The 26,572-nt window shown below is 39.1% G+C and overlaps 2 protein-coding genes across 6 annotated transcripts in view; one reads left to right on the top strand and one right to left on the bottom strand.

Annotated features, from left to right (window-relative positions):
- Positions 1–19,503, top strand: part of sytl5 (synaptotagmin-like 5) — a 41,712-nt gene extending 22,209 nt beyond the window's left edge. The window contains exons 7-18 of one of the 3 annotated variants that reach the window (XM_057851613.1): positions 145–232; positions 312–414; positions 2,090–2,190; positions 4,844–4,930; positions 6,789–6,854; positions 7,124–7,302; positions 10,077–10,179; positions 10,253–10,414; positions 10,478–10,586; positions 12,530–12,668; positions 12,732–12,940; positions 16,660–19,503. In XM_057851613.1, coding sequence (XP_057707596.1) covers positions 145–232; positions 312–414; positions 2,090–2,190; positions 4,844–4,930; positions 6,789–6,854; positions 7,124–7,302; positions 10,077–10,179; positions 10,253–10,414; positions 10,478–10,586; positions 12,530–12,668; positions 12,732–12,940; positions 16,660–16,820 — 1,507 coding nt within the window. In that variant the 3' untranslated portion in view covers positions 16,821–19,503. Of the gene's footprint in view, positions 1–144; positions 239–311; positions 415–2,089; positions 2,191–4,843; positions 4,931–6,788; positions 6,855–7,123; positions 7,303–10,076; positions 10,180–10,252; positions 10,415–10,477; positions 10,587–12,529; positions 12,669–12,731; positions 12,941–16,659 lie in introns of all 3 variants that reach the window. The other 2 variants (XM_057851612.1, XM_057851614.1) reach the window with 2 other exon arrangements.
- Positions 19,504–20,927: 1,424 nt separating this feature from the next.
- Positions 20,928–26,572, bottom strand: part of srpx (sushi-repeat containing protein X-linked) — a 37,847-nt gene continuing 32,202 nt past the window's right edge. For all 3 annotated transcript variants that reach the window (XM_057851847.1, XM_057851846.1, XM_057851845.1), the window contains exons 6-11: positions 24,303–24,429; positions 24,113–24,234; positions 23,726–23,905; positions 21,596–21,729; positions 21,370–21,491; positions 20,928–21,303 (exon numbers count right to left, since the gene is read on the bottom strand). In XM_057851847.1, coding sequence (XP_057707830.1) covers positions 21,120–21,303; positions 21,370–21,491; positions 21,596–21,729; positions 23,726–23,905; positions 24,113–24,234; positions 24,303–24,429 — 869 coding nt within the window. In that variant the 3' untranslated portion in view covers positions 20,928–21,119. The remainder of the gene's footprint in view (positions 21,304–21,369; positions 21,492–21,595; positions 21,730–23,725; positions 23,906–24,112; positions 24,235–24,302; positions 24,430–26,572) is intronic.

The following is a 26,572-nucleotide window of genomic DNA, read 5'->3' as shown; positions in this document are numbered from 1 at the left end:
AATGGAAGGTTTTGAGACTTTAGAATTCAACTGAATAGTCTCAACACATATGTACATACTCTATAACCAGGCTGACTGTAATATAAACTCAAACGGATTAGACGTCTAATTCTGTCAATGGCACTGACCGCCACTGTCTTTTAGCAAAAGCTTGCTAGACTCCTCCTCCTCCTCCCACGGCCGACGTTCCAAGACTTCCGACGGATACTCCATCGACAGCGGTGAAAGGAGGGTCAGGGTTAGCGAACGTGTCCGCGCACGCCAACGAAAAGCCGCGCGACCGTTCATTTGATGCTTTTCTTTCTTATCAGCCCGACGGCGCCGAGAGCGTTTCCAGCTTCCGGTCCGGCAGCAGCGCGCCCGAGAAGAAAGGCGCGCCCGCCATTTCCGTGTCCCAGGCTTCTGTGTCGTCAGGTCGGTACTCTGTTATACTTTTCATAGTCCTTTACGGGCCGGCCATTTTGGTAGGGTCTTTTCGTGCTTTTGCAATGAATTGAAATTAGTTTTTCAAAAGTAGATGTCCAAGCCATTTGAAGTGGGAGAGCTCGCATCCGTTCATTGGCTGCCGACCCTCCCAGTCCAAATGGATCGGACGCCTATTGCTGTCCACGGCTGTATTTGAATGTGCGAACACGCCGTCGGTGGCATCGACCTCATTCTACAAGACAAGGGCATAGGTTTGCATAGGGACGGTAGGGACGTACATAGACTTCTGATGGGGAAAATATTATGTGACCCGAAGTGAATTAGCATATCATGCCTTATGATAAATTCAATCCGGATCAAAGGGCGGAATGATGGGGGAAAATATTATGTGATGCCTTTGTGATGTATGATTGCCTCTGTGACCATAGTATTGTTTTTTACGCGCTTGGGTTCCATAGTTAGGAGGGAATTTCACGAGATAACTTGTTTTGCACCATAGTACGCACTTGAGTTCCATAGTTAGGAGGGAATCTCACGAGATAACTTAAATAAACATTCTACTTTAACCGCTGGGAGCCTGGGGGGGAATCTCAGGCCCTTTATTGTCATTATATGGTTGTACAATGAAATTGTGGAGCATCTCCATTTACAGTGCAGGACAAGTAAAAAATCTCGAAAGTGGCTTGCAAGAATAAAATAGAATAGAATAGAATATTGCATGTAAATGAATATTAGACATTGGGTGATGTAATGTGACATATGGCTGTTCAGGGTGGAGATGGCTTTTGCAAAGAAACTGTTCCTCAGTCTGTTTGTTCTTGCTTTTAAACACCTATAGCGTCTCCCAGGGGGGAGCAGTTCAAACAGCTGGGAACCAGGATGTGAGCTGTCCTTGAGGATGTTTAGAGCCCTGCTGAGGTATAGAGAGGAGTAGATGTCCATCAGGGAGGGGAGAGGACGGCGGTGAAAATTCTTGCGAATAAATGCTTAAATCCCTGAATTCTTTATAGATATGGATGTAAAACGGTCTCGATTCTTGGTTAAAAGCAAAAAAAAAAAATGCGCACCATTTATTTTACGTAAATATGTCGAAGTACAATGCTAGTCTATCAGTCAATGTGGCGGCAGCCATATGTAAACATTTTTTCAGAATGGAAATTCTTGTGAAAAATGCTTAAATCTATGAATTCTTTATAGATATGGACGTAAACCCGTCTCGATTCTTGGTTAAAAGCAGAAAAAAAAAAAAAAAACGTGCAGGTAGCATTTATTATACGTAAATATTGCAAAGTATAATGCCAATGCTGTAGCAGCTAATTTCTCCCATTGATTTTTTTCTCTTTTCCAAAATGGTACGAAAAATATAATAAGAAATTTAACAAAAATTATATAATAATATATTAAAATAACAAAATTTGCTGGACGGCACTTAATGAAATCTGTCATATGCATTCATTCATTGTAATGACCGTGTCATGTTATCACTATGACAGTCTTATGACGCCACTGTCAAATAAAGTGTTACCGTAAGGAGTTAAAAAAAAAAAAAAACCTAAACAGTATTATAGAATATTTTCCTTTTTTTTCATTTTGATTGGCCATCAAAACAACAACAGCAGAAAAATCCAGACTTGTTTGATTATTTTTTTCGCGTCTCCATCAGATCACAGTCGCTCGGAGATGGACCTGTCGGCCGTCGCTTCCGAACACAGCGACGACTCCTTGAGTCTGAGGAGCCGTTCCGTGCCCGGACTCAACCAGACGGTAAGTTTTTAGTGTCTAGTATTTACTTGAGCTGTCAACTGCTGCGTTCTTGTGCCATTTTAGTGGCTAGTACTTGGTAGGTTTATTTTATTGTTATTTTCTAAATCAATTAAATTGTTTAGATTTAGCATTTTGAAGTCAAATTTTTTCTTCATGTGAATCATTTTTTAAGGTGACTGGTTTTTGAACATATGGCATTTTAATTTATAATGTTCATATCAGTTTTGTTTTACTTTTGTTTTTTGTGTGATTTTAGTGTTCATATTTTTGGAAGTACTGTACTTGTTTGAAGTGCTCATTATTTTCCTCCATGTTTTCTTAAGTCTTTTTAAAATATAAAAAGCCTTTTCTTATTTAGCATGTTTACTACTTTTTTTTTTTTTTTTAATTTTAATTTTCCTTTTTACACAGTATTTACAGGATGACCCAAACTTTTGAACATTCACTCCCAAAGAAGTTTAAACAATATAGTTTATGATGTTCAATTGCTCAATTGCTGCTAAAGAACGAAAAGAGTAGAAATAAACTTATTTTTCAGGATGAAAGATGGGAATCTTTTGTTAAGTTCTGTGTCCATGTAGCCACAGAACAACATATTCTGTGGTGCTGGAGAGAAGGGGATCTCTTGTGACATGGTGTTTGGTACTGAATAAATTAACCATCCAATGAAACCAAGAGTGATGGAAGAAAAATACTGAACGTATTTCTAAGGCCATGTCTACACGTAGCAGGGTATTTGGCAAAAAAAAAAAAAAACTTTCTCTACAGTTTGGCCTATCATGAACACGCACGAACATTTGTTGGGCATTGAAAACGTGGGTTCTTAAAAACTCCTACCAAAGTGATGATGAGCAAATTCTGCGTTTGTTAGATAACTGAAGATTTTGCTGTGGATACGTCACTGTCTGCGACAAACTTTGTTCCTACATCACACATGAGACCAATGTTTACATTTAGAGTCAACATTGATCCCTTTACAGTGGGTTTGCATCTAATTATTAGACGGATGCTATTTTTTCTTTTTAAGCATCTATTGTAGGGCTGTCAAAATTATAGCGTTAACAGGTGGTAATTAATTTTTTGAATTAATCACGTTAAAATATTTGACGCAATTAACGCACATGCCCCGCTCAAACAGACTAAAATGACAGTACAGTGTAATGTCCCGCTTGTTACTTGTTTTTTGGTGTTTGGCGCTTGGGTCCAACTGATTTTATGGGTTAGTACCATGAGTGAGCATGGTGTAATTATTGACATCAACAATGGCGAGCTACTAGTTTATTTTTTTGATTGAAAATTTTACAAATTTTAATAAAACAAAAACATTAAGAGGAGTTTTACTATAAAATTTCTATAACTTGCACTAACATTTATCTTTGAAGAACTACAAGTCTTTCTATCCATGGATCGCTTTAAGAGAATGTTAATAATGTTAATGCCATCTTGTTGATTTATTGTTATAATAAACAAATACAGTACTTATGTAACGTATGTTGAATGTATATACAGTATATCCATCTTGTGTCTTATCTTTTCATTCCAACAATAATTTACAGAAAAATATGGCATATTTTGGAGATGGTTTGAATTGCGATTAATTACGATTAATTCATTTTTAATTTGTAATTAACTCGATTAAAAATTTTAATCGGATGACAGCTCTAATTTATTTACAAACTCTAGCATTGCTCCATATTAAGGAACACAGGTGAAGGACAAGATTATGAACAATTGTTTTTCGCACATTTCGCGTGGTGGTTTAGACGTATTTATTTTTTTCAGGATGTATGAGGGCAGGATCCCCGGTTTAAAAAAAAAAAAAAAAAACCCTACTAGGTGTAGACATGACATTTTTATTAAAACCCCTCTTAATGTTTTCGTTTTAATAAAATTTGTAAAATTTTCACTCAAAAAATAAACTAGTAGCCCGCCATTGTTGATGTCAATAATTACACAATGCTCATGGGTGCTGAAAACCCATAAAATCAGTCGCACCCAAGCGCCAGCTGAGGGCGACAAAACTCCAAAAAACACAAGTAGACATTGCACTGTGCTGTCATTTTAATCTGTTTGAGCGGGGCATGTGCGTTAATTGCGTCAAATATTTTAACGTGATTAATTTTAAAAATTAATTACCGCCCGTTAGCGCGATAATTTTGACAGCCCTAGTCCCAATATTTTTGTCCGGCCCATTTTTTGAGTTTTGTGTAAAACGATAATGATTTTTTTTTTTTCCATTTTCTTTTGTGGTTTTTCATTGCAAGCAAAATAAATGAAGATATTACTACCAAAGCATTTGTAATTGCAATGATATAAAAGTATAATACTGAATACTCTATCTGCAACACAGCAATAGTGCAATATGGTCCTGAAGTTAGCAGCATCATTTGTGCAAAACAAGAATAAAATGTGCAGGGGTGCCAATACTTTTGGCCAGCAGTGTATTGTTAGATGAGTCGACAAATCGTAAAAATAGTCTGCTGACTAATCGGGACAAAAATAGTCGTTTGGGACAACCCTAGTTCAATGTATTTATTCAGACAACATTGAACGTATTTGTGAATCGCATTCTAGATGTGGAAGTTAGTTTGATTTCTTGCTTTTCTTAGTATTTGTTGTTGTTTCTTTTGCGTCCAATCCATCGCAAGTGTAGGAGCTGGACCCAGAGGAAGACGTGGAGGCCCTGATCTGGGCCCACAAGCCGACGCCCGGACGCCAGCTGAGCAACGCAGTTTCCACGGTAGCCGCCTCTTTTTTCTTTTCTGGCGCAATGCAAACATGTGCGTCCAACACCTGCTGTGTGCGTGTTGACCGTGTAAATAGGCCCCACACTGTGTTCTGACACTTGATATGGTAACATTTGGGTGTGTCCCAAAATGAGACGTCACACATATGCACTATATCTAAATACAATATTGATTCAAGGTGTGTGTGTGGAATATGTGACACGCTGTCAGCAATGATACTGCTGTGCTAAGCTGTGACCAGCCCTTGTACAAAGGCAGAATGCTTCTACATTCACTTTGAAGTCAGCATGCATACTGGCCCAAAATTGATATCGATATTATCCGATATCATAAAACGCTGTTATATTATCGGCTACCCGATAATATCGGACAACTCTAACCTGACCAAAAGCCTTTTTTTTCCCATAAGTGTGTATAGAAATATCCAATCAGCAGCCTCCTATTTAAAAAAAAAAAAATTTTTTTTTTAAAGGTTCCTCCTATCAAATGGGTCCGGATTGGATTTTTCCCCAGATTGAAATGTGGAATATAGTCGTTGGCATAAGCGGAGTTTAAGGGGGGCCAGGCCCCCCTGGTGGACGAAAAGTGTCATTTCATGTAATTGACTTTCCTATATATATAAAAGTTGTAACGCAAAAAAATCAATCAAATGAACAAAAACAGATTTTTTATAATGGGTCAAAATTATTTTTCGAACATCATGTGACTAGCACCTTAGACGGTCATTTGCTTTGCATATCATTTTCCCCCCAAAAAAAGTTTTAAATGGGAAGGGCAATGTTATTTCTTATAAATGTTTTTTTTTCTTTGATTGAAAATATTTTTTTAATGATTAAAGCAACTTTTTGGGGGATTGAATGATTTAGACACAAATGCCCTACCCATAATATTGCCCAGACACAAAAAGGATTGCTAAAATCAAAGAAAGCTTTTTTTAATGAAAAACTAAGTGTTCAAATGCAAATTTTTGAGTCTCAAATATTTTTTCGCATTCAAAAACTTTTTTTCTCTGAGTAAAATTTTTCTTTTCTTTTTTTTTTTTTGAAGTGATTTTTCCTCTGAAAATATATTTTTAAAACTTACTTTTTGATTGATTAATAATGACACAAATGTCCTAGCCAAAATCTGCACAAACACAAAACATTACTTCAATTAAAAAAAAAAAAAAAAGCTTTCAAATGCATTTTTTTGAGTTTAAAATTTTTTTGCATTCACATTTTTTTGCATTCAAACACATTTTTTTGACTGAAGTGACTTTTTTTTTTAATTGAAAATATACATTTTGATTGAACCTTTTTTTTTTTTTTTGATCGAATAATGACGACGACAATCTACTTGTTTTCTAGTTCTGCACAGGGGATACAATTTTGACAGAGGTAACTACATTGGCACGACACCGGCGGGCGTACCATCGTCAGTGGATGATGATCTTGGTGAAAAGTATAGCAGCCTGATTTAGAATCCCCCTCAAGAATGATGGGAAACAAAAAAAAAAAAAAACACTCATTTTCAACTTGTTATTATAAATATTCTTGTAAGTTAATTTTATTGCAGGCACTGTGTTTCGGGGTCATCAATATGTTGTGCCACCCCTGCCCCAAAAGTCAAAGTCCGCCTATGGTCGTAGGGGACGTAAGGTACCATCAATCTGGCATACAAGATGATATCAGAGCAAAAGTAGCCTGCAATTTGATGATGTGCACTCATGCCGATTGCGGTGGTGATAATCGCCAGGGCGACGCGCTTCCAAGGCAACGCGGTTCTTGAGCTTTCAGTCTCCTCTCTGCTGCTTCCAAAACACTCAGTTCTATTGTTTTGTTTCTTCTCTCTTCTTAACCCTCCCTCCGCTAGTCTTCCACTCCTGCTTCCGAGAGAAGGTGGGCCTTACTCAATGTCCCGGACTCTGACGCCGAGACAGTAAGACTCTACTTCCATTAAAAATGTTCCATCGTTTTAATCAGATAAAGCCTTAAGTGAAAGTGTCTGTGGTGAGAGTTTATTCCAAAACGGTTTCATCAAACAAGCACATTTCCTCCAGATCATTGGACAAATGTCAACATTTACCTAGGTCATACACACGCATCCATTTCAAATAGAGCTTTTGAGAATGAACTGCTTTTTTGCTTTTGATATGTCCTAAGTGGAAAGTTTTGACGCTCCTGAGTCAAGTCGTCTGTGTCCACCAGAGTAGCATCGGCAGTATGATGAGCATGTACAGCGAGACGGGCGACTACGGCAACGCCCGCGTCAGTGGCGAGATCCTCCTAAACATCAGCTACAGCTACAAGACGGGCGCGCTGGACGTGCTGGTCAAAGAGTGTCACAACCTGGCCACCGGGGATGACAGAAAACAACGCACCGACGCGTGAGACGCACAAACGCGCCCGTGCGCCGTTGCGATCGTGTGGAGGGGCTTGTTCGGCAAGGGAGCGGTGCCCATTAGTCAATCGCGATCGAGCCGTCGATCGCAATGCTAGCGTGGGTAGCTTGCGGCATCACAAAAAAAAAAAAAAACTATTTTATTTACTGGGACGCACCCAATTGATATCCGACGATGGACAGGAAGTTTGTTTTTAATACAGGCCAATATAAAAGAAAATCTAATAACAAAACAATATGTAAAATTAATGAAATTTAGTTTAGTTTAATTGTTTGTTTTTTTTAAACTCGTATTACCGTCAGATTACCAAACCCTAATCTCTAGTTTTTTGTATTTGTTGCAGATTCTTTAAGAGCTAAGTTTAAAAAAAAAAAAAAATGGAAAACATTTTTTCAAATTGTGAAAATAATCAAAATTTGAAGGTCTGTGTATGTGTATACATATATATATATATATATATATATATATATATATATATATATATATATATATATATATACATATAATATATGTGTGTGTATATATATATATGTGTGTGTGTGTATATGTATATACTGGACTGTCTCAGGAAATTAGAATACACAATATTCTAATTTTTTGAGACAGTCCTGTGTATATATACAGGACTGTCTCAGGAAATTAGAATACACAATATTCTAATTTCCTGAGACAGTCAGGTGTGTGTGTATATGTATATATGTGTATATATATATGTATATGTGTGTGTGGGGGTGTATGTGTGCAAATATAAATCTTTAAAAAATTGTAAATGTAATAGATCGGACAATATAAAGAATTGTTTAAATCATTTGAAATTTTCATATTTTCATTGTTTAAATCTACCCTATAAAAAATAAAATCACAAGTTAATAAAAAAAATAATATTAATCAAAGACTGAACCATAGGTGGGGGAAAAAAATCTATACTGTGGTATGAAAAAGTATCTGAAACCTTTCGAATTTCTCACATTTCTGCATAAAATCCTCATCAAATGTGATCTGATCTTTTTCAAAATCACACTGATGAAAAAACTGTCTGCTTGAACTAAAACCACCCAAACATTTCAAAGTTTTCATATTTTAATGAGGATAGCATGCAAACAGTGACGGAAGGGGGACGAATAAGTAAGTGAACCCTCTGCCTAAGGAGACTTAAAGAGCAACTGAAACCAATTTTTACCAAACATTTTATGTCAGGTGTGTGCCCAATAGCTGATGAGTGGTTTAAAGCTGACCTGCCCACTATAAAACACACACCTAGTAAGAAATGTCTCGATGAGAAGCATTGTCTGATGAGCATCATGGCTCGGTCAAAAGAGCTGTCTGAAGACCTGCGGTCAAGGATCGTTGATTTGCATAAAGCTGGGAAAGGATACAAAACCATCTCTAAAAGTCTGGATGTTCATTAATCGACAGTCAAAAAAGTTGTCTACAAATGGAGACAGTTTAGCACTGTTGCTTCTCAAGGAGTGGTCGTCCAGCGCCCACCAAAGATGGGTTGCTTCTCTCCCAAGGAGTGGCCGTCCACCAAAGATAACACCAAGAGTTCAGCACAGAATAATCAGAGAGGTAAAAAAAAAGAACCCTAGAGTGTCTGCTCTAGACTTACAGAAATCACTGGCACAGTCCAATATCTCTGTGCACACACCAACTATATGTAAAACTATGGCCAAGAATGGTGTTCATTAGAGGACTCCATAAAGGAAGCCACTGCTGTCTAAAAGAACATTGTTGCTCGGGGGGCACAAAATATTACAGCAGGGCCAAGAACTAAAAGTGTTTTTTTGCCATTTGGCAAAATGAATTTTTCCATGTGGCTTTTTTCAAGCAATCCAGTGCCAGAGGAAGCAAAGCAATCCCAAAAATATTTTTGTCTCATGACAAAAAAATGCCACACGGCAAAATCCATTTTGCCACATGGCAAAAAAAATGCTACATGGCCAAAAAAAATGCCACATGGCAAAATCAATTTTTGCAACATGGCAAAAAAATGCTACATGCCAAAAAGAAAATGCCACATGACAAAAAAATGCCACACGGCAAAATCCATTTTGCAACATGGCAAAAAAAATGCCACATGGCAAAAAAATTCCACATGGCAAAATCCATTTTGCCACATGGCAAAAAAAAAAACCACATGGCAAAGAAAAATGCCACATGGCCAAAAAATACCACATGGCAAAGAAAAATGCCACATGGTAAAAAAAAATGCTACATGCCAAAAAAAAAAAACACATGGCAAAAAAATGTCACATGGCAAAATCCATTTTGCCACTTGGGAAATACCACTTGTGGTTCTTGCTGTCTCTCAAATATTAGATGTGATGGTTAACTTACTTATTTTTCCCGCTTCTGTTATTGTTTGCATACTATCCTCATTAAAACATGAAAACCTATAAATGTTTGGGTGGTTTTTGTTGCAGCAGCAACTTTTTTTTCATCTGTGTGATTTTGACTCAGATTACATTTGATGGTGATTTTACGCTAATTGTGAGAAATTCTAAAAGGTTCAGATACTTTTTCATTCCGCTGTATATATATCGTGATCATTTTCCCCCCGGATAGCCTAGCCCTATCCTAGTGCTGGTATTGGCCTATTTGTGGTCTGTCGGGTTTTTTCCACATTAGTGTTAGGTTACTTAGTGGTAAAAGTTTCAATAGAATAAGGCTTGTGGTTTGTATAGTGAGTGTAGTGCTCACTCAGTCTTCTTAGATGATTTGCTAGAGAAAAAATGAGCAACTAGCATGTTTCCCGCCAGCTACGTGAAGACGTACCTGCTGCCGGACACGTCGCGCCAGAGCAAGCGGAAGACCGGCGTCAAGCCCAACAGCGTCAATCCCGTTTTTAACGAGAACCTGAGGGTGGGTGCGTCCGGCTCGCCGTTCGGCCTCCCTTCTGGATCCGGCTTGACCTTTGCTTTTGCTTTTGGTGTAGTACGTGATCAGCCGCTCCCAGCTGGAAACGCGCACCCTGCAAGTATCGGTGTGGCACCACGACCGCTTCGGACGCAACAGCTTCCTGGGGGAAGTGGAGCTGGCCTTTGACTCCTGGGAGTTGGATTCCCATATCGACGAGTGGTTCGCGCTGCAGCCTAAGGTAGGTAGCCCACGGTAGTTAGTTAATTTGTTCTTCGGCCGCTGACGAGCGGCGTCCGCGCAGCCGGAGAGCAACGTGGACGCCGACGTGGAGTACAAGGGAGAACTGACTGTGGTCTTGAAGTACATTCCTGCAGAGAAGAACCTCATGCTGCCTCTGGACCAAGTACAAGGTAGTTGTTGCTATCACATGATAAATATCACAGACGTTGAGTGTTCCTCCTCAAACCTTTTCACCCCCAAAAGAATAGAACTCCACCGTTGTTATCATTAGAAGCGCTGAACCGGTATTAGTATCGGTACCGATATGGCACTAAAATGACATCATCATGAAGGAATCTGACCGGCGCGGGTCCAACAACCTGAGCCGGTGAAATCTCAACAACCTGAGCCGGTGAAATCTCGACAACCCGGCCAAAAGGCCAAACTCCGCGCGTTCACCTTAGTCTTAACCCCTTGTACTGACTCCATTTGGAAAGCTAGAAGTAGGCTTTGAAACACAAGATGACAATTTATTCAGGTCGACAGCGATCAAACAGCAAGGCAAACAGCAAATAGGTCCCCGAATGAGAGGCAATTCTGGCTACAGGGTCAGCAAAACAACGAGCACATCGGAATGTCCCAGAGAAGCAAGAGCTGTTAGCTAAACGCTCAGTCTTTTTAAAGTCTGCGGTACGGTAGGCTGGACGAAGGGTGTGCCTGGGTTTTGTTTGGGATAATTCTTCTGTTGCAGATCTGGGCTGTCAAGTTTGTGCGTCACCATTCGTTGCTGAGTCATGGTTACTGAGGTGGGAGGTTCGGCCTACCTTGATGTCTGAGAGGCTATCAAACTTGTTGTTGTTATCAGGTGTTGTGGTAGTACAGGACGTCCCGCCATTTGTTCTGGACTGTCTGTCCTGAAGAGCTGATTGCGGGATTTGGTGTTGCAGACGTGGGCTTGTAGATGTCTTGCCTATCACCTGGTAGTCAGCGTCAGTCTTGCTCAGTCAGCTGCATGACGCACGCGTTGGGCTTCCATGGTCAGAAGGCGCCATGTATCTCTTATGCCCTATGTCAAATATATTTTGCTTGTTTTCCTTAAACTATGATATATATATATATAAATGAGGGCTGTCAAACGATTAAAATTTTTAATCGATTTAATTACAGCTTAAAAATGAATTGTAATTAATCGCAATTCAAACATCTATCAAATATTTCCATATTTTTCTGTAAATTATTGTTGGAATGGAAAGATAAGACACAAGACGGCTATATACATTCAACATATGGTACATAAGTACTGTATTTGTTTATTATAACAATAAATCAACAAGATGGCATTAACATTAACATTCTCTTAAAGCGATCCATGGATAGAAAGACTTGTAGTTCCTAAAAGATAAATGTTAGTACAAGTTATAGAAATTTTATATTAAAACCCCTCTTAATGTTTTCGTTTTATTCAAATTTGTCAAATTTTTAATCAAAAAATAAACTAGTAGTTCGCCATTGTTGATGTCAATAATTACCCTATGCTCACTCATGGTACTAACCCATAAAATCAGTTGGACCCAAACGCCAGCAGAGGACGCCAAACACCAGAAAACAAGTAACAAGCGGACATTTGAGCGGGGCATGTGCGTTAATTGTGTCAAATATTTTAACGTGATTCATTTAAAAAAATAATGACCACCCGTTAACGCGACAATTTTGACAGCCCTAATATAAATGCTATTTATTTTATATTGGGTACATTAAAGTAATACAAACGGTAAATATGACAAGAGATACTATTCCCTTCAATCAGTATTGGGAGTATGCGTTGCGATGTGTACTTTTAGCAATCTAGTTTCCAACTGCTGGTTGACCTACTCAAGATGGCTGCCGTAGAAAAGGAGCTCTTGTCATCCAAATATACTTCTGTCATTAAATGAGTTGATCACATTTGTTCATTTGCTGCCACCTTCCCACTTCAAATGGGTTGGACGTCTAGTGCTGACAATGAGTTTGACAATTGTGCTTTCTCTGGCCAAGACACCACATGAGTTTATCACTAGTAGACGTCCAATCCATTTGAAGTGGGAGGCCATTCATTCGTTCTGCTTCCTCAAAGAAAATTTTCTGCCCTATTCAGTGAAGAAAGGCTTCCTGAAAGGCAAGAAGAAGAGCACCTTCACCCCACCCAAAGGGGGCATGGTGGAGCTGCTGGTCAAGGGGGCCAAGAACTTAACCGGGGTCAAGTCCGGAGGGACGTCGGATCCTTTTGTCAAAGGGTGAGCGGACGTCGTCATCGCGGCGCAACACGACCCGACCTGACCCCGGCCGGTGTTTGGCAGTTACCTGCTCCCGGACAGCCACAAGTCCACCAAGCACAAGACGGCGGTGGAGCGGCGCACGGTGCAGCCGCAGTGGAACCACACCTTCACCTACTGCGGCCTGCAGCCGGGCGACCTGGACAACGTGTGTCTGGAGCTCACCGTCTGGGACAAGGAGGCCCTGGCCAGCAACGTCTTCCTGGGCGGAGTTCGCCTCGGGGCCGGCACAGGTACGGACAAAACATAAATCTATTTATTTGAGGAATAAATAAATGCAGGTAGTTACAAACAAGTTCCGTTCCCACGCTGGAGACATACCCCGAATTTCCGTGAAAGCCGGAATGAACCCTTTTAATACCCACTATATCTCAAAATAACGATCCAAAAACATGTATGGCACAGTGGTATGAAAAAGTATCTGAACCTTTTGGAATTTCTCATATTCCTGCATAAAATCACCATCAAATGTTATCTGATCTTTGTCAAAATCACACAGATGAAAAAACAGTGTCTGCTTTAAATAAAACCACCCAAACATTTATAGCTTTTCATATTTTAATGAGGATAGTATGCAAACAATGATAGACGGGGGAAAAATAAGTAAGTGAACCATCACATTTAATATTTTGTAACCCTCCCTTTGGCAGCAATAACTTCAACCAGACGCTTCTTGTAGCTGCAGATCAGTCTGGCACATCGATCAGGACTCATTTTGGCCCATTCATCGATAGCTGAACATCCAGTCTTTTAGAGATGGTTTTGTATCCTTTCCCAGCTTTATACAAATCAGCAATCCTTGATCCCAGGTCTTCAGACAGCTCTTTTGACCGAGCCATGATGCACATCAGACAATGCTTCTCATCAAGATAATTCTTACCAGGTGTGGGTTTTATAGTCGGCAGGGGAGCTTTAAACCACTCATCAGTGATCGGGCACACACCTGACTTCAATTGTTTGGTAAAAATTGGTTACAATTGCTATTTAAGTCTCCTTAGGCAGAGGGTTCACTTATTGTCCCCCCTTTTTTCATTGTTTGCATGTTATCCTAAATAAAATATGAAAACCTATAATGTTTGGGTGGTTTTAGTTAAAGCAGACAGTTTTTTTCATCTGTGTGATTTTGACAAAGATCACATTTGATGGTGATTATATGTAGAAATGTGAAAAATCCCTAAAGGTTCAGATCCTTGTTCATCCCACTGCATGTCATTGTACTGACATCATCAAGACATTGGAGCTAAATCCTAGCTAGACACTAGACAGCGAGCTAAGCTGTAATCCTTCCCATCTCTCTCTCTCACTCGGCTGCGCGACTTCTTCGTGGGAGCGAATGTCCTCTTCCTCATGTGTGCACGTACACTCTTCTTTGTGTGCACAAATATGTTCTTCTTCGTGCGCACTTATTTGCGCGCGGAAGTACTACCTGCATGACGCTTCCTGCACCAAAATAAAAACATGCGTCACAAGACAAAAGTCAACATTATAATCAAAATATGCATTTAGCAAAGGGTAGACTGGTCTTATTCAGTGTTGTCAATGATGCCTTTAGAGTATAACAACGTTACTAACGGCGTTATTTTTTTCCCGCAATGAGCAATCTAGTTAATTGCTTATCTTTCCAACACCGTTACCGTTACTGATGATATAAAGGCGTGTGTTACTACGTTGGTTGAATGAAGCGAGAAAAGTCTGTGACAGACACGGACTTACTGAGACGAGAGAGCAGAGCGGGAGGTTAGAGGAGGGAAGAGAGTTGTGACGCCGTTGCAAACGCGATGCTAGGTGGCTCCAATAATACCTGACTGTAGATGATAGCCTAAAAACTACGCCCACATGATGCTATGTTTGATATTGAACTAGATGCGAAATGACAGACACGTTAGTAAACAGCCGCCATCTTAAAGCAGTAGACTTCTCAGGAAGGCTTTGTTGTAGAGAACTTTTCTAGCAAACCAACGTAACTTTTTATCTAAAATACTCCTAAATTTGCAAAATCTGGACTTGAATCTGTCATTAAATGATGAAACAGTTTTAGAACTTTCACATTTTAAAAGTAGACAGAAGGGAACTAATGCAATAATGTGAGCAATTTTAACAACTTTAACGGTTGATTCACAACATTAAATGATTTCCAAACTACTAGGACTATTGCAATATCCACAGTTCCCCTGTGTCTAGTTAAGTTTAGGGTAAAGAATTGGAATTGTCCCAAAAACCCTTTGAACTTCACATAGTGTGACCTATGTTTTTGAATGGGAGAAAAAAAACATGAAAAGTAACACCAGTTAGTTTGCCAAGTAACTAATTACTCTTACATTCAGGTAACTGAGTTACTCACGCAATTACTTTTTGGGAGAAGTAATTTCTAACTGTAATTAATAACTTTTTAAAAGTAAGATTAACAACACTGGTCTTATTAACAAAGAAAAAAATAAGATACTCTGTGGTACAATAAAGTACTGTTTACGCGACAAAAAACAACAACAAAAATGGTAAAGAAAACTGGTAAATGTTCTCCTATTTATTATTATAGTCATAGGCGGAGTTTGACTTTTGGGGCAGGGGGGGCACAACATGTTGATGACCCTGAAACGTAGTGTCAGCAATGAAATTAACTTACAAGAATATTTATAATCATAAGTTGACAATGAGTGTTTTTTGTCTGCCCATCATTCTTGAGGGGAATTCTAAATCAGGCTGCTCAGGCAATAGTTTTCGCCGAGATTATCATCTATTGAATATGGTACGCCCGCCGATGTCGTGCCAATGTAGTCACCCCAGTCAATAATTGTATCCCCTGGGCGGAGCCATATAGAGGTAGATTTGTGTCTTTATTATTCAACCCAAAAAAAAAAAGTCGCTTCAATTGAAAAAAAAATGTGTTTGAATGCAAAAATAAATTTGAAACTCAAACCCCCCCCCCCCCCCCCCCCCCAAAAATGCATGTGAAAGCTATTTTTCTTTGATTTTTATTGAAGCCAAGTTTTTTTGATTGAAGCAACTTTTTTGATTGAAGTAATGTTGATGTGTTTTTGGGCCACATTTTGGCTAGGACATCTGTGTCTATATTATTCAATGAAAAAATAAGTTGCTTCAAAAAAATATAGATTTTAAAAAAGAAAATCACTTCAATCAAAAAAAGAAAAATTTCAGTCATAGAAAAAGTTTTTGAATGCGAAAAAATGTTTGAGATTGAAAAATTTGCATTTGAACACTTAATTTTTCATTGAAAAAGTTTTCTTTGATTGAAGCAATCCTTTTTGTGTTTGGGCTATATTATGATTAGGACATTTGTGTCTAAATCATTCAGTCCCCCAAAAAAGTTGCTTCAATCAAAAAAAAATATTTTCGGTCAAAGAAAAAAATCATTTTTAATTTTTTTTTTTTTTTTAATTAATTATATGCAAAGCAAGGTGCTCGAAAAATAATTTTGACCCATTATAAAAATATATTTTTTTGTTCATTTCATTCATTTTTGTTGCAGTTTTATTGCTTTTCAACTTTTATATATATAGGAAAGTTAATTACATGCAATGACATTTTTTGGACACCAGGGGGGGCCTGCCCCCCCCATAAAATCCGCTTAATATCATAGTAGTAGTGTATATATATTCCCTTATTGTTTCTTCTATTTTCAGTTTTCTTTTAGTTTTTTTAATGTATTTTTTTAATTTAAAAAAACAGTACAACTCCCATTTTAAAATTTTTCTTTTTTTATTTCATAAAATCGAAATATGCTCCTTTCTGATTATTTTTGTTTATATTTCAATAAAAATGTAAATATACTTTTGTTCGTCTCCTTGGTGTACTCCACCTACTGTCCATAGTTAGCTGGAATAGGTTCCAGCTCCCCAGAGACCCTCGTGAGGATAATGTTTCAGATTTTTGACTTGTTGTAAGCAAAAATGAAGTTGTTTGAAAGAAATTTCCACTCATTCTTTGCCTGCAGGCAGAAGTTACGGGAACAAGGTGGACTGGATGGACTCGTACGGTGAGGAGCAGCAGCTGTGGCGTCGCATGATGGAAAACCCCGAAGTCCCCCAGGAGTGTACGCTGATGCTGAGGTCCAGCATGCGCAAGTCCACCTCCGATGACCCCCGACCGTCGTAAGCAAAACCTGAGAGACGTTTCGCAAAAATGACTGATTTGCGTGTTTTTTCCTCCCATCTCCTTACTTTTTCAACCCCCTTCTATAGTGGCCCATCGCTTATTAGCAGTTTTACATTTTGTGGGCCGGAATCTGTTTACATTTTTAAAAGACTATTTATTCAGATCCTGAGTGTCACTGAACTATAAAAAACACTTAGTAGTACTTCATCAGTGCCTAGTGAAGAATTATGAGGTTTTGAAGGAAAAAAAAGCCCATTTTTTTTCCATAATACATTTTCAGAAGGCATATTTTATGTGCGATTTATGCTATTAGTGCTCAGTCAGGAGCAAATTGCACTCGTAAGTCAAGGCACATTGAAAATAGAAGTTGAATCGGACCATCGGTAAACGTGTTGTGGTGGTTAGCATCTTAGCACGCTAATGTTAGCATTTAGCTCAAAGCACAACCAAGTCGCACTGCCGGTCTCGCTAGCAGCATTTAGCACGGTCGTCTCGTCCGGACCGTTCAATTTAACAGATCGTATTTCATTGATGAATACATTCCATGCCTGCTTAATAAAAAAATTTTTAAAAAGTACTCCAGCCTATGATGGAGTATTAGGGCCAAATACAGTGAGAGGAAAAACAAATTGGAAGATAAGAATGAAGTGGATGCAGTATAGCTAATGTAGCTAAATTAGCTTCACGTAGCGCTTCTCCGCCAGTACTGTGTTTTAGAATTGGTTTCATAAGTAAAGAAATCCTTAATATTTCAGTTTATCGACTTCAAATTATAATCAATTTGTATTAATATTTGGTCATAACTCCCAGCTATGACAAGCTTATTTACGTTAACACCGTTGCAGCTAATTTAGCTAAACTAGCTGTCTTTCTCATACTAATGCTACGGTTCGAATCTCGTCATTCTTTTTCCCGTACTAATACGACTTTAATCACGTAATATTACGACTCTTTTCTCATATTATTACCACGACTATTCTCGATATATTACGACTTTAATCATTTTATTACAACCTATGACTTTATTCTGGTAATATTGCAAAGTTGTAATATGACAACAGATGAGTTTTTTCATAAAATGATGATTTTAAAGTAATATTTCAACGCATAACTTTAAAGTCGTAACATTACCAGATTAACCTTGTAAAATGTACCGTTTTCCTCGTAACATTACCACTTTAATCTTGTTATATTACAACAGATGACTTTATTCTAGGGCTGTCAAACGATTAAAATTTTTAATCAAGTTAATTACAGCTTTAAAATGAATTAATTGTAATTAATCACAATTCAAACCATCATAAAATATGCCATATTTTTATGTAAATTATTGTTAGAATGGGAAGCTAATACACAAGACGGATATATACATTCACCATACGGTACATAAGTACTGTATTTGTTTATTACAACAATATATCAACAAGATGGCATCAGCATTAACATTCTGTTAAAGCGATCCATGGATAGAAAGACTTGTAGTTCTTAAAAGATTAATGTTTGTACAAGTTATCGAAATTTTAGATTAAAACCCCTCTTAATGTTTTTGTTTTGATAAAATTTGTAAAATTTTCAAACAAAAAATAAACTAGTAGCTCGCCATTGTTGATGTCAATAATTACTCATTGCTCATGTCATGGTGCTTTTATGTCATGTCATTTTATGTCATGTCATGGTGAAATTAATCTTGTATTATCACTACGTTTTTCTCATAACATGACGACTTTAATCTTGTTATATTAAAACGGATTACTTTATTCTCGTAACATGATGATTTTAAACTGGTGATAATGTGACTTTAATCTCGTATGATTACAAATCATCACTTTATTCTTATAGTCCTTTTCTTTGTTTGGAAAACACTGTATTTGGGTAAACTCGTGTGGGGAAACGCCAACAAAAGAGCACACGGGAGTTGAGCACTGATAAAGCTAAACATAGTAGCTTCATAGCATTCCTGTACTACTGCAACTACTAATACTTGTAGAAGATGATTTTAGATGATGAGCCCTAACAGCTGAATTTTTAATGTACAGCATGTGTTTGGTTTGTGTGTCCAACCTGTTTCATGTCATGACAAAAATATTTTGAAAATAAATCTAAAACCTTTTACACAGAATGCTTTGCGTCATTGAGTGTTCTTTTAACCTCATTTGACATATTCAGCATTTCAAGGCCACATTAAGTCAAGGTCAAAGATCAAGCTGAGGATCATTTGTATGGACGTTCCTCAAAAACATGTATAATCAGGTTTAGTTTTCACCTTTAAAACCAATATGGTAAAAAAAAAAATTGTTTTTTGGACTATATTTAGTAAGGCTTTTTTGCTGTCAAAAAACCAACCGTGTATTGTTTTGTTTTTTTTGTTCTGGAAAACAACCGTAAGCCGTTTTTTTAAATAAAAATGACCATGTATAGTATTAGGATTTTTTTTTTCTGAAGAAATAGCCATGTATAGTAAGGCTTTTTTTATTTTAAAAAAATTACCATGTATAGTAAGGTGTTTTTCCCCAAAACACGACAATGTATAGTAAAGCCTGTTTTCTTCTTTCAGAAAACAATGTACATGGTGATTCAAAAAGAACGTGCCAAAACCATCATGTGGTAGATCAAAAATATATTTTAAAAAAACGTATAGTAGTAAGCTGTTTTTTAAATAAAAATGACCATGTATAGTATTAGGATTTTTTTTTTCTGAAGACACAGCTATGTATAGTAAGGCTGTTTTTATTTTTTTTTTAAATTACCATGTATAGTAAGGTGCTTTTCCCCAAAACACGACAATGTATAGTAAAGCCTGTTTCTTCTTTCAGAAAACAATGTAAATGGTGATTCAAAAAGAACGTACCAAAACCATCATGTGGTAGATCAAAAATATATTAAAAAAAAAAAACAAAAAAAACATGTATAGTAGTAAGCTGTTTTTTAAATAAAAATGAGCCACGTGCCATGATAAACGTGCCAAAATCATCATGTGGTGGATCAAAAATATATACTAAAAAGTCTAAAAAAAAAAAAAAAAAAAAGTAGTCTAGCTTAGACACATGTTCAATAAGCCCAACAAGTAAGCCGCAGCATTCAAAATGATGGAAAAAATTAGCAGTTTATAGTCTGAAAATTACGTAACATAAGTTTTCAAATCAAGTGATCAAAGGTGGCCATCACCGGCACTTGAAATACATGACATAATACTTGATGTTCAACACATTTGCCTATGCCAGAGTTTTGTAATGTTTTTCATTTTTGACATATCGCGTGCTGATTTAGGCACATTCTTCTTTAATCACCCTTTAGAGCTGTGCGGTAACGCATTATATTTACTTGAGTAACTTTTTGAGAAAAATGTACATCTTAGAGTAATTTTTCCACGCAATACTTTTTACTTGAGTAGATAACTACTCTTACGTCGCTACTTTGGTGTATATTAGAGTCGTTACATTTTTCCTCTTCATTCTACATATTCACTTCATTTTAGCCACTGTCGGCATCTCTGGCAATCTGTTTCACCAATGAGACATTGCAACCATAACCCCAATTATACCAATCAGAGGAAACAATGGTTCTCTCCACTAGAGTGGGCTCATGCTCTTTGGACAGGTGATGTTCCAGTCTGAATTCTGAATCTGATTTTTTTTTTCTTTTCTTTTTGGCCTAATATGCTCATGTTACAGGTTATAGTACAGTATAATACTAACACTTCATATAGATGTTGTTTCTGAGAAATAAATTATAAAATATTTTTTAAAATCTGCGATTTGACGCAGTTACAATGTTATTACTTGAGTAAATTTTTGGATGACTTTTACTTGAGTAATATTATTTAGAAGTAACACTACCCGCGTTTTTTGGGGGTTTTTTTCAATTGAAGGGGGGGGAAAGCAGCCTTGTATAGTATGGCAGTTTTATACCACTCAAAAAAGCCATTTATATTGTGTTTTTTGTAGTACCTTATAAGTCCTTGCTCCACGTGTTCGTTTTGGGAAGAAAAAAAATTTGGGGGGGGGGATGCTTATTAAACATGTCTTTGAAGTTCGTAAAAGTAAGTCTTTCACAAAAACAACCATGTATAGAAAGGCTTCATTTTTTAATAACCAAAAAAAGACCAAGAAGCCTGCTTCCCCCAAAACAACTATGTATAGTAAGTAATACTTTATTTTTAATCGATACAGTAAAAATACCTTTTTATTGTACACAAATAAAAACGACACACCGGTAGACAAGACACAGGAATCAATATGATCGTCGTGACTGGAACGGCTTTCCGAAAAGGAACGAAAACAAAGGTCCTCCCAGTACACGTTAGGACTGACAGCTCTGACCGGCCGCCTGCTGCAGCAGCATCTCGTCCTTGCGCAACGGTAAGGTGTCCACGGTGGCGAACAGCTCGGCCGCCGTGATGGGGAACGGGTAGCGCTGCTTGTCCGTCCCCTGCTTGTCCACCAGGACCATCTGGAAGGACCTCTGCGGGATCTGGAGCAACAACCTGTGAAGGGACCGAACGCTTGATCGACGCATCTTAAAAAAATGAGGAATCTGAGGAAATGTGTACCTGAGTTGCAAGGCCAGCATGGGGGGGAGGAGCCTGTGCCGGATCCGCCCGATTTGGGCGGGGTAATTCCCCACCAGCTCGATGACGGTCACGTGACGCAGGTCCAGTCCGCATTGGGCGTGCTGTTGTCGACAAACGTGGAAGACCGTTATTTTAGCCATCGACATCATCCAATGTTGATCATTAGTCAACATTGAAGTCGTGTATATCCTTCCCGGCAGCTCACCTGCAGATTGGTCATCTGGAAGCGGTAATTATGATTGGCCGCCGTGGGAGCCGAGATAATGAGGAGTCGTCGCTTCTCGTAGAATTGGTCCAGTAGCGCCGAGGCCCGCCGCACGCCCACGTTGATGTTCATGGCTGTGAAGGGGCACAAAAACGCATCGATGAACCCAAGCGCGGCCACCGTGAAGGCATTTTGCTTCTCCGTTCTGTCTCGCTTAGAGGAAGTGGAATGAGCATGCCAAGTGAATAATAGATGAACAATACTTCCTTTGCCCTCCGTTGACATTCTATGTGGGCGGGCGCAGGCTAGCAAGTCATTACACTTGATTGAGGAAACAATATTAAACCAACCCTCTGAAATATGAAATAAAAAGGTTTTAAAATCAACTTTAGTGTGTTACTAGGGGCCATACCCCAAATGAATAGTGAAGGGCAAAGTTACACACCATATAACTGTGTGCATTACTCTAACACACTTAATATAATCAATCAGGGAATAGTATTGTTTCTCATATTTACTGTAGGACTGTTTCTATTACTCTAACACACCTAATATAAAATAAATAGCACTTATAAAATAGTTTAATGAAAAGCAGAATAGAGGGCATAAAAGATACACAACGCCATCTTCTCACAGAAGCCCAACGTGCGTCATGAGCAAGATTGACGCACCAACTCTCGCAATCAGTTCTCCCGGGCACTCCAGTACAAAGAGCAGGGCGTTCTGTCCTAAAACAAGTAGCATCGGAGAACGCCCGATATCCAACGGATAACACAACTGACAAGACTCCAAGAGCCCCCTTTGACGCTGAGGGGGCAGAATCCACATCCTCGTTGCCTGGAAAACTAACTCCCAAATCCTCCTGTCCAATCAACAAGAGACAATAATCCCACACACACCCTTCACCTTTCTTCTTCACACCCGTCGTCCTGCCCACGGCCCACCCCCGCGAGAGCTTTCAGAAGACTGAATATTTCCATAACAACTGTCGCGTCTCGGCAACATTCCGATGTATCCGTTGTTTTGCCGACACTGGATCCAGCATTGTCTCTCCGTCGTCTGTTTTGCCTTGTTTATGACCACTGTCGACGTATAAATTGTCAACCTGTTTTCGGTGAGCCTTCTTTGTGCCATTCAAAATGGAGTCAGTACAAAGGGTTAACACTAGAGTGAACGCGTGGGATTGGCCCCTCCCGGCCGACTTGCGGGAGCGGTGCCGGCAGAACACCATTTGGTTGGGCTGTCGCTGGTTCCGTGGCTTGGCCGTGGAGCCGAATTCCTTCAATAGGAAGTGACCCATAAGTTCCCAAAATCATCAGTTTGTAGGGGTGTGAAAATACATCGAAAAGGTGATATATCACGATACTTTGTAGCCTAAAACGATATCGATATGCTCACACTAAGAATTTATATGGCGTTTTCAAAAAGTGTCACTTTATAAAAAGAAAAACTACTAAAATCTACCATTAGAATCGTGTCTACGTTAGCTCACTGCCGGCCATTGACGGTGCTACACAATTTTGCATAGCAAAAGTCCACTAGCTTAAATGCTATGAAATGCTTTTTTTTTTTTTTTTTAAACACACAATGCTCCTAACAAATCGTTCAAACATATTGCCCAAAAAAACAGCTAAAAAATACCTATAATCAAAATTATGAATACATAAAAAACATTAGCTCAAAGAAAATCTTGTTGCATTGTGAAGCATATTACTTCAGCCTTACAGCCTGTTATATTCACTGGTGCCGTTAGAAGGCAGTACATCGACCCAAATAAAAAAAAAATTAAATGCAACCACTTTCAAAACAAATCATTACAACCCCATTCTAATGAAATGAATCTTCGAAGCAGCAAAATTGGATTCAAAGCTTTTTTCAAATCAAATTACTCGAGTTAATCGTTGCATCACAGTTCCCAACCCTATCAATAAATTTCCGAATTTTGCTCCAAAATCAACAGGAGTGAACTGACCAGTGTGAAAGGTTTCGAACACAATTTCTCCAGAAATAGCATGAATTATTCATTAATAATATAAAAATAGTTCCTTAAAGCAGTTCCAACAGTAAGTTGTTGATGTGTTTCCTTAGCTAACTTCCCGCAGTTAAGCTAGGGTTGACGACAGAACGTACGTGCGCAGTTTGCGTCGCTTCCGGACCAGGTGAGTCCGTACTGGCAGACTCTGGCGGCGCTGCCCTGCAGATCGGCGCCGCCGGCGCACGTGAATTGGCAAGTGGCGCCGTAGTTATCCCCGTCGCTGTCGCATTTCATGTAGCCGTTGTCAGGGGGGGACAGCGGACTGCAGCGCCGAACTAGACAAAGACACAAATCGTTATTGGTGCAAGAAACCCTCTAAAAGGCGCTCATTTAACTTATTGACGGCACTAGATGTCCAATCCATTTTGACAAGAAAGAAGAGCATTTGCAGTAAATCCTTCCAAATTCAACATTTTGGACGTTTATTGCCGTCAGTGGAAACGAATGCATTCATATCATGACTACTTGGTTGTTTTTGTAACCTCGGACTCGGACGGTGAAGCGACAGCTTCCTTTGTTCCCCGCGCGATCCATCACAGTGTAGGACATTTTGTGAAGACCCTCGGGGAAGTCCGATTTGGGCGCTTTCCCTTTCAGGATGACGCTACGAAAAACCAGACGGAGCCTCGGTGAGCGAGCGGCCGCCAAAGAAAACGTCGAGACGAGACTCACTCGGTGAGGACGCCGTCGGCCGTGTCCAGGCCTTCCGGCGTGTCCCAGCTCACCCTGGCCGTCAGCTTGCCGGGTTCGGCCCACTTTTCCTTCACGTGAGGACACTTGATCTTCGGGGGGTCCTCGTCTGGCGTGTGGACAATGACAAAGAGAGAATTCAACTTTAGAACTTTAAATGCTGAGATCACTGTCACTGGCAGTGAATGAGTTGATTTTAAAAAATGTAGTGACCCGATGATCCTCTAGTCTGTACATAATTCACCCACGGGTATGTATGTTGTGTTGCGGAGAGAAGATAGAACACGAGCATACGACTCACAACACGAACTGAACTCAACATGCGATGAGAATCACCCGCTACCAAAAGTCCCATTCATATTCAACCTCACACTTCATTCATTTTGATAAGTGACCCTAAAACAATGCGAAGAGACATGCACATTACTCAAAATCGACAGGAAGTGACATAACCTACGCTGCTGGCCAAAAGTATTAGCACTCCTGCAATTCTGTCCGATAATGCTTCATTTCTCCCAGAAAATGATTGCGATCACAAATGCTTTGGTAGTATTTTCATTTATTTTGCTTGCAATGAAAAAATACCAAAGAGAATGGGAAAAAAATGAAATCATTATTTTACACAAAACTTTGGCACTATTGGCACCCTCTGCCTAAGCGGTCCAGTGCCAGAGGCACCATCAGGGGAACCTCCGCCATGTTTGACTGTGGGGACCGTGGCCTTTTCTTTGAAGGCCTCGGTTTTTTTTTCCCATGTAAACTCTATGTTGATGCCTTTTCCCAAAAAGCTCTACTTTTGTCTCATCTGAACAGAGAACATTTTGGCTTTCTCAGGTAAGTTTTGGCAAACTCCAGCCTGGCTTTTTTATGTCTCTGGGTCAGAAGTAGGGTCTTCCTGGTAGAGTGCGGCCGTGGCGCAGTTGGTGGCTGGAGTTGTCCTTGGACCGAAGGGTCAGTGGTTCGATTCCCGGCTACGACGGCCCACTGTCGAAGTACCCTTGGGCAAGGCACTGAACCCTGATTTGCCTCCAATGGGTTGACAGCGCCTTGCATGGCAGCAGCCCCATTGGTGTGTGCATGAATGGGTAAATGTGTGCTAATGTAAAGCGCTTTGGGCATGGTAACCATGCAGATAAATGCGCTTTATAAGTACTGTCCATTTAGAGTCCCTTTTCATTCGGACGGCGACGGATAGTACGGGTTGACACTGTTCTACCCTAGGACAGCTTCAACTTGTTCGGATGTTCGTTGAGGTTCTTTATCCACCATCCGCACATTCTTTCGTTTAAAATCTCTCGTCAATGTTTCTTTCCGTCCACATCTAGGGAGGTTAGCCACAGTGCCATGGGCTTTACACTTATTGATGACACTGCGCACGGCAGACACAGGAACATTCAGGTCTTTGGAGATGGACTTGTCACTTTGAGATTTCCCATGCTTCCTCCCAATTTTGCTTCTCAAGTCCTCAGACAGTTGTTTGGTCTTCTTTCTTTTCTCTGTGCTCAATGTGGTACATACAAGGACACTGGTTAAGTCAACTTAATTCCATTTTAACTGGCTGCGAGTGTGATTTAGTTATTGCCACCACCAAATATGTGCCACAGGCACTGTAACAGGTGCTGTTAATGACACAAATTAGAGAAGCATCACATGATTTTTTAAAGGGTGCCAATACTTTTGTCCGGCCCATTTTTGGAGTTTTGTGTAAAATGGTAAAGATTTTTTTTTTCATCACGGCATTATGAAGTCTGAAGACTACCAACAAATTTTGCAGTATAATGTAGTGCACAGTGTGAGAACACTGGGTCTCCGTCAGAGGTCATCCAGCAGGACAATGACCCAAAACACACTTCAAAAATGGTTTGAGAGAAAGCACTGGAGACTTCTAAAGTGGCCAGCAATGAGTCCATAGAACACCTGTGGAGACATCTGAAAATGACACCCTTCAAATCTCAAAGACCTGGAGCAGTTGGCCAAAGAAGAAAAGAGCATTGTAAGAAACTCATTGATGGATACCGGAAGCGGTACTTTGTCTAAAGGTTGTGCTACCAAGTATTAGGCTGAGGGTGACAATACTTTTGTCTAGCCCATTTTTGGAGTTTGTGTAAAATGATAATGATTTTTTTTTTCCATTCCCTTTTGTGTTTTTTTTTTGTTGCAAGCAAAATAAATGAAGATATTACTACCAAAGCATTTGTAATTGCAATCATTTTCTGGGAGAAATTCAGCATGATCTGACAGAATTGCAGGGG

This window comes from Corythoichthys intestinalis, chromosome 12 (genome assembly GCF_030265065.1).
Source record: "Corythoichthys intestinalis isolate RoL2023-P3 chromosome 12, ASM3026506v1, whole genome shotgun sequence".
NCBI lineage: Eukaryota > Metazoa > Chordata > Actinopteri > Syngnathiformes > Syngnathidae > Corythoichthys > Corythoichthys intestinalis.
The sequence above is the reverse complement of the archived record's forward strand: the minus strand, read 5'-3'. Positions and strand labels throughout refer to the sequence as shown.